The 12,699-nt window shown below is 40.0% G+C and overlaps 1 protein-coding gene across 2 annotated transcripts; it reads right to left on the reverse strand.

Moving 5' to 3' along the window:
• Positions 1 to 9,682: 9,682 nt before the first annotated feature.
• LOC102193772 (free fatty acid receptor 2) lies at positions 9,683 to 12,322 on the reverse strand. Of its 2 annotated transcripts, none has more exons than XM_005736062.2 (2): positions 12,272 to 12,322; positions 9,683 to 11,657 (listed from the first exon to the last, which is right to left on the reverse strand). In XM_005736062.2, the coding sequence occupies exon 2, from the start codon at positions 11,427 to 11,429 to the stop codon at positions 10,422 to 10,424; it is 1,008 nt and encodes a 335-aa protein (XP_005736119.1). In that variant the 5' UTR covers positions 11,430 to 11,657; positions 12,272 to 12,322; the 3' UTR covers positions 9,683 to 10,421. The 2 variants fall into 2 exon arrangements, with proteins under 2 accessions (XP_005736119.1, XP_005736120.1); XM_005736063.2 differs by having other exon boundaries at positions 9,683 to 11,660; positions 12,272 to 12,314.
• Positions 12,323 to 12,699: the final 377 nt, after the last annotated feature.

Raw genomic sequence — 12,699 nt, forward strand, 5'->3', positions numbered from 1 at the left:
GGCACTGGTCAAGTGCTATGTGCATCAAGAGGGAAATAACAGCTTTCAGACTGCAGGAACCTTCCCTGCAATGTAATGGAAAAGTGTCTCATTTAGAAAGTAATCACAACTTTTACCTGGAGAGTCCACCGTGTATAATTGCAGGAATGACCACACTTGGGTTAGTGTCAAATGTGGAACCCATCTCGCCTTCTTTTTCTCTCTGCAGACTCTCAGTTTCTTTTAATCTTGCTTTCCTCATTTCTTTTTGTGTGGCGATAACCTCTAGAAATGCTCTCCCACCCCTCAGTGCTCCAGGTTTGCCCACTCTGCTGTTGTTGAAATAAATGGTGTGTGTGTGTGTGTGTGTGTGTGTATGTAAGTGTCCCAAGTGTCAGTGTTCAAGTGTGCATTGTACTCCACGGTGAGCATGAGTAATTTAAGAGCCTTCGCGAGTAGTATGCAGCATGTCTGCATCTGTGTGTGTATACGTGCGTTCTCTTAGCTCCACAGGGCAGGTTGTTTGGTTCGTTCAGATTACACACCTGAATTACAAGTGTGTCTTACATTTTTCATGATCTTATCAATGTAAGGACACGAGACAGAATGAAAAGAACAAAACATTTGTCTTCCACCCTGACAGATGTTCAGTGCTGTGAAGCGATGATTATACTTCTTTTTGATTCGTTTACTTGCTGAAGTTGTCTTTTTTCTTTTCCCTTTCTTCTGCTTTTATTTATTTTTGTATTTCTTTCCTTCTATTTTTTTTTTCAAAATCCATGAAGTGGAGTTAAAAATGATATCAAGTGGAGGGAGATAAAAAATAAATAAATAAAAATCATTTTTGTTTTTAACAGAACTTTTTGTGTGTGGTTTGTCACCGGAAGCGGGGCTCTCTGTCGGCCCCTGTGGTTAGAAAGGAGGTGAGGTCAGACAAGTTTTGCTTCAGCTTGCTTTTTTTCTTCCTGCTGAGTACGAAGCATCTGTTTTTGTTGCGTTTGCAGGTTTGTCTCAGAGGCCTTTTTATTTGTTTGTTTGTTTATTTTTAGTAAGCTATCTGAATATCTGGTTAGATGGGACACATTTTCCCGCAAATTATACAAATGTTATTAGTGAGTAATAACTTAATGGTCTGTAGCAATTACCAGCCATTAATATGGAAATTATGGCTGTCGCAGTGTGGTTGGAGGGAATTTCTATTTTGCAGCTACAAATTAGAGACTTATGCACAGGTGGAAACTCTTCACTTGTCCTCCCTTTGTCAATGACAATCATCTGAGGCTCTTATCTTCAATGTGAACGCAGCTTAACATATTCAGTAATGAATTATCAAAAAAAAATGATAATAGCGTTGGGGCTCTAATCTGTTCTAATTACTTTTCAAAAAGCAATATAAGCACCATTCCCTTTGATCTTTTCAGCGAGGAAAACCATCAAGTTGTATTCAACATGTATCCAGTGTGTTTTCATGTAACTCTATGCTTAAAAATGCATATATAGTTTCTGCTTAGTTTTTGTCAGTTTTTCTTTTTAAAGAAAGAGTTGGTGAAGCCAGTATTAGAATTTAGAATTGGCAATCTAATACATTAAATAAGTCACTAACTAAGTATAAAGTGCATATATTATAGAAGTGAGCTCATTCATCAACTGTAGGAGCTCAAAGGTGACACTTTGACTAATATGTTCAAGTTTTTACAATGTGCAGCGTTGAGCATCACTGAGTAATAAGCAGTTTCTCACCAACTTTCTGCCTTTCGAAGTCGCCGTCTGAGCTGGGCTGTCTAATTTGAAAGTCAAATCATATGCATTGCAATTTCTGATGTTCCTTTACTTACGAAAAGCAAAGCAATGCTCCTTTAAGTTGCTGTAATGATGGTGTTTTTAGAGTTGACCCTCTAACATTTCGATTAGGTTAATTAAGTTTTAAGCAGGCCCTTTCCCTCTCTGCTTGAACTTATATTTTGAACTCTCCCTTTTCCAGCTTTAATGATGATTATTTCACCTAGCATTACATGTTTCCTTCCCTCAGAGGACACAGATATGAATTCATTACACTGCTGCTCATTAGAGCACTGAGGAAATTCATTTTTATCAGCTGCCGCATGAGGAAAAAGTCAAAAAACAAAATCAAAACAAGAGTAATAACACACATATTAGTGCGCTTCAAGCCTTCGACAAGAGGGGAAAATTTGTTGCATGACTGAAATCTCATGCTCGTTACCTTCACATGCAGGTTACAACGTGCTGTTGGATTTCTTTTCTTTTTTATCCTTCAATACTGACACACATATTTTAGAGAGCTGTAGAAATACTGTGTGAGAAACCTGTAGACTAACGATAGATTGCTTAGCGTTGCACTTTCCTGTCAACGTGCAGACAAAGTGCCTGTTTGTTTGCCAAGACACTGACATATGTAGTTTTTCACCCCAGCAGTGTCTGAGATCAGGTTTGTGTTGAAGCATGACCTATTAATGAACTATCACCTCTAACCATAGAGTGCAAAACAAAACAAAAAAGAAAGAAAGCTGACACCATCAAATTTTAATGCTCACCGAGCCTTCAGACTTTAAGAGTGCCTGAGAAATAATTTCACCACTCAAGTTTAACAGGGAACAACAGCAGCATGGCAAAATGGCCTCAGCTGTGCTTTTTTCTTTTGCTGCCACACCAAGTACCAGGTCAGTCTGAACATGTGTCTGTTGTGTTAGAAAATGTGTTATTGTTATATCTTTTTATAGCTCCTTTAGCCTGTTACACATGCACATTCGGTTTTGTTTAACCAGGAATATATTATAATCATTTACTTTTTAGACATTTTAACACCCGTGACAGTGTTCATTAGTAATCGTCAATATTTCTGATGAGACATTATAATAATTGATTATAAAAGCTGCTACAAGTGTGAGAAATCCTTCCATCCTATGCATAAACCAAGGCCCTGGATCCAGAAGAGCATTTAGAACTGAATTAGTTTGCAATATTTTGTCAAGGACATCAAGTGGACGTCTCACAATTTCTAATATTTCAAGCTGATGTGAGTTTATGAAGGTGTAGCTTGAAATGCCCAACCTTGCCCTGTCTTGCTTAGCTACTACTAGACTCCACTTCTAACTCTCTAAATAACAAACAGACACAAGCAGCCAATCACAAAACCTTCCTGCTAAAAGTAATTAATATAAATAATGTGATAAAATTTTGTAGAGTAGGATTTTTGTGGTTGCTGATTTTTTTTACAGCTCTACTGTTGAGTGTTTTACCGCTTATCTTATCGCTTGTATTTCGTCATTAAACTTAATGATCGCTGCTCACACTTGGCTATATAAGCAGCTGCTACAAATAAATCTCTTCAAAGCTGGTGAGACCCTTTGTGTTTGAGTGTTTCTGCAGAAGTGTTTTTTTCTATTATCTTTTGTTTTTCTCAGTGGAAGCCATTTAATAAGTTGCGTGTTATAAAAACTTCACTAAACTAAGTAAAGTCACTGTTTGTTTGAGCTTTATGTCTGATCTTCTCTGTCTGGCATATCTCACTCCCAGCTGTCACCCAGGCATACTAAACACACATTTTAAAGTATTTGTAGTTGACCCAGAGGTCTGATCTGCACTTTTTAAAAAGTTGCTTGTATGACACATTGTATTAATGGCTCTGTCTTTAGCGCTGACAGCGACCCCGGAGGGACTGAGGGTTAGGCAGCATCCTCCATCCCTCAGTGTGATGCGGGGTGAGACGGCAACTCTGTCCTGTCATTTCAAAGTTGAATCCCTAAAGTATGGAGTTCAGTGGTTCAAGTCAGAACAGCAGCTCATCTCAAACTCATCCAGGCAAATCGTTGTGGCGAAGAATCAAACTTCCTCCCTGGTGATCACTAACACTACAATTCAGGATTCTGGGTGGTATTACTGCGAGGTGAACGTCCTGAAGAAGGACCCAGAATGGGGCAACGGCACCAAGCTGGTCGTCTTGGGTAAGAAACAAATCGCTGGTTTCAGAAATGAACATGCCCACAATTTATTAGGACCGCTCCGCCCGGGTGATGTTGCCATGCTGGTAATTATGTCTCATTTGTATCTTTTGTACACCGGAGCCACGACGTTCAGTACGAGGCAGCTCAATACAAGCACCGGCAAAAAACATGTATCACCATAAAACGAACGTAAGGGCTCAATCTATAAAAATTCAAGTCATGTGAAATTCCCTCAGAGTTCATCTTTTTGCCTGAGCAGTTTCATGACAGATCTAGAAATAATCACCCCGGCACCATACGCAGTGCCTTGTATCGATCTTGCCCAGGGAATTGAAACTCCCCAGAAAACAAGGCAGGGAGGGATGGCCAAATTATTATGTGGAAATCCTTCATGCGGAAGAAAGCTTCCTTTTGATATTCCCTGATTGCAATGCTGGCTCCACCGAATAAAAATGGATACTGCATGTTTTTTCATTTTCATTTAATTTCTTATTCAAGATTTATTCTGCCGATTTGAATAATTTTTTTTAATCAGAATGTTATTGATATAAGTCTACTTGTTGTTAGTAATCTACGCAACATTGCTTTCAAATGATATGCAGTTCAAACTGCAATACTGGACATCAGTAGTAGTAATTGATTCAGTGTAGCACTATAGAAGACCCTTTGCAGCATTTATTAATACACGATTTCTTTTACTACTAGCACCACCTTCTGCTCCAAAAATATACCTCCAGATTCCCCCAGAACCACACACCGATCAGTGGGCTCTCCTGTGTCTCACCGGAGGTTTCTACCCCAGTAGACTCACTCTCACCTGGACCTACCAAAGCGCAGCAACCGTTATCGATCACCTCTCAGTCACCAATTGCACCCTTCCTGCTGACAAGCCTCACAGCAACCTGTCTGAACATCCACCCAATGAAGCACTGCTGTCTTCAGATTTGTTGGTGAACTCTGAGCCTCGGCGCCAGTCGAAGTGTCTCCAGGTGATGGACAACCACAGCCGGGAAATGTATCTCCTCAGTGTTTTTTCTCTCCCAAATAAGCAGTCCTTGAAAACAGGCATAACCTTCACGTGTTGGGTGCAGGACCACCCTGCCATGACAACTGCTCTGACTGCCTCCTTCACTTGGGGTAAATAAGGCAGGAAAATTAATTAATTTCCTAAATATGTTAATCTTATACAGGAGAAAAGTGTCTCAAAGGCAGCTATTGAGATAATGAATGTAGGATTTTCTTTTTTTATATAATTTAAATTCCCTTTTGGTATTTTTTTAATCAAATTGTTATCATCCCAATGAAAAATGGGACTTTATGCCACAAGTTTTAATTATTTATCTTTGTTTCTGAAAAAATGTGGTTTTTCTTCTGTCGGTTCAGCATGACAGATGGTTCTAAATATTACGATACCTACTGTTTGTTAAGGAGAAGGCTGTCACGGGCATGAATCACTGCTGTAGCAGATTTAGAGCTCATGTCACAGCACAAACACAGCTCCTAGCTGCTGAATTCATCTAACTTTGACCCAGAATAGGAAAGTGAACTAATTTAAACTACTGAATGAATTAAAATGTTTTAGCTTCAGCCTGTTGTTAGCACTTCACACAACCTTAATTAGATTTTGTTTTTTGTTTTTGAGAATGCAGTCGACTTTTTATGTAAACTATTGATTAGCTGGCAGGTGCCCATTGTTTATTAATGTCACATAATGCTCTTATCTTGATATTTTTCTGACATCTGATAAATGTGGGCTCGGTAATGTCTGTACTTTCAGTTCTGACAAAACCAGCCTGCTTTTTAGCCAATAAACCAAAGACTGTGTTCACTCACTGTCTGTTAGCTTTGTGCTGTTAAGTGTTTGAGGTAGAAGAATTGGGATTTTGAAAGCTTATGCCTGAAGCGTCTAAAAGAGCAGAAAGTAAAATGGATTAGCAGATTTATGTGTAAAAGAACAACAACATATAAAAACACACAGTCAAGAAAACAATGAGCTAAAAGCACAGATTTTATTAGATGGACATTAGCACTGCAATGTCACCCTCTGGTTTGTGAAGCCCTTGTTTGAAGCCTATATTAGCATTTTAGTTTTTTTGTTATTACATATTGTTCTTCTGGAGCCAGAAGGGACCATATTTGGACGACGGAGTGGAATGCTCAGCTATCAACGAACGCAGGCTTGATTAGAAAGGTGTATCCATAGGCTGTATGCAGGCAGGCAAAGAAACCTGGTAATCAGTACAACGCCACAAACACAGTTGAGAGGTCCAGCTCAATAATTGAAATTAGCACAGGCGACAGCATCCACCTCTCTACCCTTTCCACTCCTAATTTAATCGTAACAGTGATTTTATTTATTGATTGCTTGTTTTAAAGTTTTTTAACATGAGATTTTTTGAGACAGTATAAAAGGTGGACATAGCTACAATGATATCAGACACTGGCTTGTGATGATCCGTATTGAAGATCTGTACGAGGTTAGCGCTTCCACCATCAGCATCTTGTGAAACTTCATGCTTATTGGTTAATGACTCGTGATGGACAACTCATTAGCCAATGTCGCAGTCTTTTAGGCAATTCTACATTGTCTTTGTTTTTATGGTCAGAAGTGTACGTGCACTCATCATGGGCATTAATGCCATGGTAAGTTTGGGCCTTTAATGATTTCTTTGAATTGTTCTTTTTCCAAGGGTGGAATGGTTGTACAGCATGCATCTTTAATGACTTTAAAAAAACAAGAATTTGGTGAACAAGTTTATTGTGCATATATACACACCCACTAATATTCCCTTTGCAAGTTGCACTTTAAACAGAAACCTTTGGTAGACAAAACCAGGCTCCTGGTGTAATTGTTGTATGGATATTTGACCAACCTTCTTGGGAGAATTAGTAGACTTCATTTAACTTGGTTGGTTTCCAGGCAAAAGTCCATTCCAGAAGAAATTTCAAAACAACTTCCAAGAGCTTCTGTTCAAAGAGCTGTGCATAGCATACATAAGCATACAGTTATTCTGATGTGTCAGTAATTCAAGATGATGAGAGGAAATTGGATGGGATGTTCAGGAACAACCCAGAAACCACCAACACTCAGGCCTGCTATGAACTGGAATCTGCTGGAACACCATGTTACTGTCCAGAGTGAAGCCAGTTTTATATCATATTTGACTCAAAGGCTGTCACAGAAAATATTAATGGGGGTGTATGTATATATTTTAGATTTTATGTATAATTTTGACCCTGTGTTAGTTACAGAAAAAACCTTAGACTCAAACCATGACATTCATGCCTGTGATGAGTCAAAGTAAGCTTGTGAGTTTCACTTTTGTTGCCAGCCTCAAGTGGCCAGTTGAGGAACCGCAGCTCTTGCACAGTGGATTTCATTTTTTAGCCCAGGAGACAGTTGCTTCATTTATAGATGCTAAAACATAACCTCACAGGAAATGTAATTACAGGCTCATGTCATTACTTTAAAAATTTGTTTGAGGAGCTTTAGTTTTTTTTATGTATACAGGCCTGTGTCTTATTGTGGTGGGGCGTGGTCTGCGGTGCCATGCAGGGAGGGTGGACGCAACTGCACGGCATCCTTGATCACCCCCGCCTAGTTATAAACACGGGGACTCCGGGGTTGGTGTGTTGTGGTGTGACAAATATTGAATAAAATGGCTCAAACCTATGATCCCTGGACCCTCATTCACACCACACTTATATTTTATCAGTCTGATATTTGTAATGCAGTAGCTCTGCCTACAAAACAAAGATTCATCAGGAGATTTTTTTTATATTCATCACAGGCTCAGAGGGGCTTTAACCACAGGTCCCGTTACTTTGTCAAAGCAGACTTTCTTTTTTACTGGAATACCCCAAATCTCTTTTTAATCTTCTTTAGTGATCTATAGGAAAAATCCCTTTAATAAACAATGTCTTCACGAACCACAGGTCCTGACATACTACCCGTCACTTGCTCAGTATTCACTACCACTTCACTCTTAATCTGGGTCACACATTGATCATTCCAAAGCAACAGATTGCCTGCAATACTGCATACTTGAACAAATTAATGATTTTCTCCAATCAATCCTTACACACCTCTCCTCCCAGGGAGGAGGAGAACGTCCGTCAGCCAAAGCCAGCTCGACCTCCTTGATTTAAATCTGTCACGCTCAATAACATGATAAGTCGGTGCTAATCAGTGTTTATTTTCTTCTTTTTTTACAGATGCCCCACCTAATGAGCTGATTTTATACTTGAACATTGCAAAGATGTGTTTCCTCTCTGCAACGACCGTTTGTCTTTTATTGAATGGTAAGGGTAATTCTGTTTAGCTAGAATTGCATGTAGTTGCTAAAAAAATGTTTTTAATTTTTGTGATCATCAATTTTCTCAATCGTGTGCCACACAGCAGTCAGAAATATCTGGGCGAAGGGAAAATGAAATCTGCCACGTGAGTACTGTATTCTTCAGCCTTTGACAAACAGACATAAGCACACACACACACACAAGGCTGATTTTCTTATTGTTTTATCCCTGTAACCTATCACACATCATTAAGGAAAAGTCAACAGTGATGCAATAACCAAATATTGTGTTCCAGGAAAGACAAAATGAAAAAGGAGAAAGGATTGCCGGCTGTTCAGCTGAGCTCTTCTCATCAGACCAACCTTTTACAAACAACATTCAACTCATCAGGAAAAGAAAAAACAATTATCAGCGAATGATGTGCATAGGTCCGTCTCACTTTTTCATGTGAAAAATTCTCCAGATTTTAAACCACATCTGTATGCATGTATATTCTGCTGTGCTCTTTCATAATGTATAATCTGTAATCGCTGATGTGTACAAGTGACTCATCCCTGTAACTTTTTATCCTATGGCATGCTGACTCGCAGATTTTTGGATTTGTTCGTCGTGTCAATGGCTGTTAACCCACACGTCTTAGTCATTCACTGGGGTCTGTTTGTCAAAATGAATGATTCATGCACGATCCACCTGTCAAACAGATACAGTGATCGGCTCAACCTCTGTGCAGGCCTAATCCTCGCTAAATAGGATTACAGCCGATGCCAGCGCTTGCTTGTGTGATAGCATTGTTTATGTTTGCAGCGTGTGGGGTGAGATCTTGATTCACTTTTTGGAGGAAGTTCATTTTAAATTTAGACCTGCCCACACTGCCAAGAATAAAAAAAAAAACAAATACTGGCAGAAATGATAAACATTGAACAGCTGAGTGAGCTGATGGATCTTCAGTATAATCAGATTAGTGACATCAAAAATCAAAGAGGCAGCTCAGTAAGCTTTCTATTACTCATCCTGCTTTTATGTGTAAATACATAAAATGTGCATAAAAACATTTACATATGATATCACTGATATGCCGATGGCAACTGTTGATCACTTGATGCAGGCGGTCTTTACGGGCATTTTTCATATTTCTCATCCCCCTTCTTTCCAAAACAAATTAGTCCTTATCTCTTTTCTTCCACTCACTCATACGCACGCAATCACCTCGTACCTGTCTGCTGCCAATGTTAAGGTTATTAATTAACTCAATTTATTATTGTACAGTTTGTTTATGAAAATAATGTTTGTGCGGTTTGCTTTTGCTTCCATCAGTCCTTTCTTCCTTTTCCCGTCATTTACACTCACACGTGTGTGTCCACACAAACACTGTTTACACCTGCTGGCGTGGTTTCTTTACAAAATAATGCATGAGTCAGACATCATGCAAAATGTATAATCGTATTTGAATATGAAAATAAGCTTTATTTATGTGTTATTATATTATTACAACCCCCGTTATGCATATATATGTGTACATTCATACATCTCTCTTTCTTTATATATCCCATATAAATATAAGAACAGCCATCATCTCACAGATGTAAACATATGTACAATTACAAAGCGAACTGCTCTCTATTTTCAGCATGCTTGTATCTGCATGAAGATGCCACACATTTTCTCTTTCTTCTGCTACTTCTTCTTCAACCACCACTGCTTGACACATAATGACCGTATTGTTGCAAGCAATATCCTGTTCACGACTAAGGATGTTGGTTGGAACATTTAATCTCCAATTGCGGAGAGATGACGTGCAACGCTGTTGCTTAGATATTCATTTTGTTACAGTCTCTGCTGCGATGCTCCACAACACCTGCCTGCATTTAAGGGTCTCTGTACTTCTCTTACACTGTGCGAGAAATGTTGTTATGTCCTGGTGACAGTTCAAAGTAGGCTGTCTCTGAGGTTTTACCCGATGCGCTGCATACAAAATTGGCATGGCGTGCTTAGGAAGACTGAAGGTTACCTGTCTTGTCTCATTTCCAAAAAGGAATGTCATCAAACAAAAATACACTGCACTGTATAAAGCCAAGTCATTTTCTCACATGTGTAAACATTAACATGGCATTAATTTTCTGCTCCCAGGGATGAAGAAATAAGACAACAGTAAAGGCAGCCGCTTACAGGTCCCTTTCTGTCAGCTCAGATAGCATTGATCTCCTCTTGCGTGTGTTCCTTATCTTGTGCAGTCTTGGTAATTCCCCCGCACAAGGCCTGGAGCAGGTGACAAGACATGCACCTCTGGAGACGGCTTTTAACCCCTTCCATCACACTACTCACATTCCCTCTCACAGCAGAGGAAGAAAAGTAGAAAATAAGAGGGTCTAGACAGGCATTGAAGGTGCTGCACAGCAGGGCCTTGTCTCTCCACGCCGGACTTTTCTTGTTTATAAAACCAATGATGTGTGAGACGTTGTAGGGTCCAAAACATAGAGCAAACACCACCAGGGTTCCCAAAGCCATGCCCATGGCTCGGATGCGCCGGCGCCGGTCAATGTGTTGCAGCTTTGAGAGAATTCTGATGAAGTTGATGTAGCAAAAACTAGAAATCAGGAAAGGGATGCAGAAAAGCACCACACAAAGCTCCAGGCGCACAGGCAGGAGGACGTTCAGCTGAGACTCGGTGAAGTTCTCATAGCATTGTTTTCTGCTATCGCTGCTAGGGTGAGCTGAGGCGTTGAGGCGTTCAGTGGGGATAAAGGGCACGATAAACACGATACTAAGTTGGGCGGTGGAGAAAATCCAGAAGAAAATGCTGGCAGCTACAGCATACACAGGTCGCCGCTTCAGAGTGTGCCGAATGGGGAAAGCCACACCCAAGTAGCGCTCTACACTGACTGCAGTGAGGAAAAAGGTGCTGTTGTAGATGGTCATGTAGAAGATAAAGCCAGACAGCGGACAGAGGGCATAGGGCATGTTCCACATCATGCCATTCATTGCTTCCTGCATCTTGAAGGGCAGGAAGAGGAGGAAGAGGAGGTCGGAAATGGTCAGGTTGAGGAGCAGGATGTCAATCGGGGTGGGTTTCTGCCTTACTTTCTTACAAAAAGTGTAGAAAGCCAATATATTGGCCGGGAAGCCCAGCACAAAAGTAATGACGTAGACAGAGAGACAAAGTGCTGTGTGGCACCGCTGCGTGGTGGGCTCCATGTGAATCTTTCAACTCGGTCAAGAATTGAGATGTGTCACATTATATCCCCGACCCCGGGGATGAATAGACTGCAGAACAAGGAGGTTTTATCTGTGGGGCAGCACCGACCACAGAAGACGAAGGCTTCTTATTGGCTCAGTGTCCTGGAACAAACCCAACGAGACAGAGCGGTTTTTCTGTCCCCACCAATAAACCACAGCTCATCGTTTCCTCTAGGGCTTTGAGCTCTGCTGATAAGAAAGAATGAAAAGAGATTACCACACAGCACAGCAAACTATTTTAAACTATGAGTATAAAATTGACACTTCATTTGAAAACGTGCTGTTCATACAATAAATGTTTTTCCTACAACAAAAGGTAGGAGGCATCCCAAAGTATGCTGTAATTCTGTTTTTTCTATATTCCTTCTTAATTTTCTTCCACATCACTACTTCAGAGTTTATTGTGGTTGTGTGTTATCTCTTAATGAGAAGACAGTGTTTTAACCCGGCACACGAGTTTGTATACAAACCATAATACTGTGTTATTGCTTGTTCCTTGTTGTAAATACAGTGCAGCAGTGCTTTTATCATTAAGTCCCAGCCCTTGTTCTTACTGTATACACAAATACTGGACATGTTGTGAAAATGATAACCCTCATAAACTTAATGAGTTAACTACACGAGGGAAATTAGCGTCTCAAAGCTTTACTTTGCCACGACTTTTACAACACAGTTCTATCTGTATCTGTTTCCTGCATCATCGTATAAAGGAAATAGAAAGTCAAGACAGCGGTAAGGAAAGTTTTATAATCTATAAATCAACCTATTGGAGGAATATTAAAATGAAACTAGTTTCTTACCCTTTATGGGGCAACGTCCATCGAGTGAATATCTGTGTCAGACGCTCAGCTCTTATAGTCCAGTGTCTGAGAAGAGGAACTATTTTTTTTCTAACTATTCTCTATAGTGCTGTGATGAAACTAAAGATTTTACACCAATTTAAGCAACTCGGACAAGTCCACAGTGACAATTTTTGTCAGCTCACAAATCCTCACTCCTGCAACAGACTTCCTATTCTTGGCATTTTTCATGAGCAGCGTGGCTTACCTCCCAGTGCGTCTTCCTTGCTGTTTTGTTTGATCACCTCTGCGCACCTTACCTCCAAGCTGCTGTCTCTTGGCACATCCCCCTATTTACCTGTTAATCTAAACATCCAGTGCAGATAATAGAAATGACTATTAGTGAGATATTGCTGCAATTTATCTCCCACTCTCGCCAAACATGGTTT

This window comes from Pundamilia nyererei, unplaced genomic scaffold, assembly GCF_000239375.1.
Source record: "Pundamilia nyererei isolate P.nyererei 1_Seehausen unplaced genomic scaffold, PunNye1.0 scaffold00067, whole genome shotgun sequence".
NCBI classification, from domain to species: Eukaryota; Metazoa; Chordata; class Actinopteri; order Cichliformes; family Cichlidae; genus Pundamilia; species Pundamilia nyererei.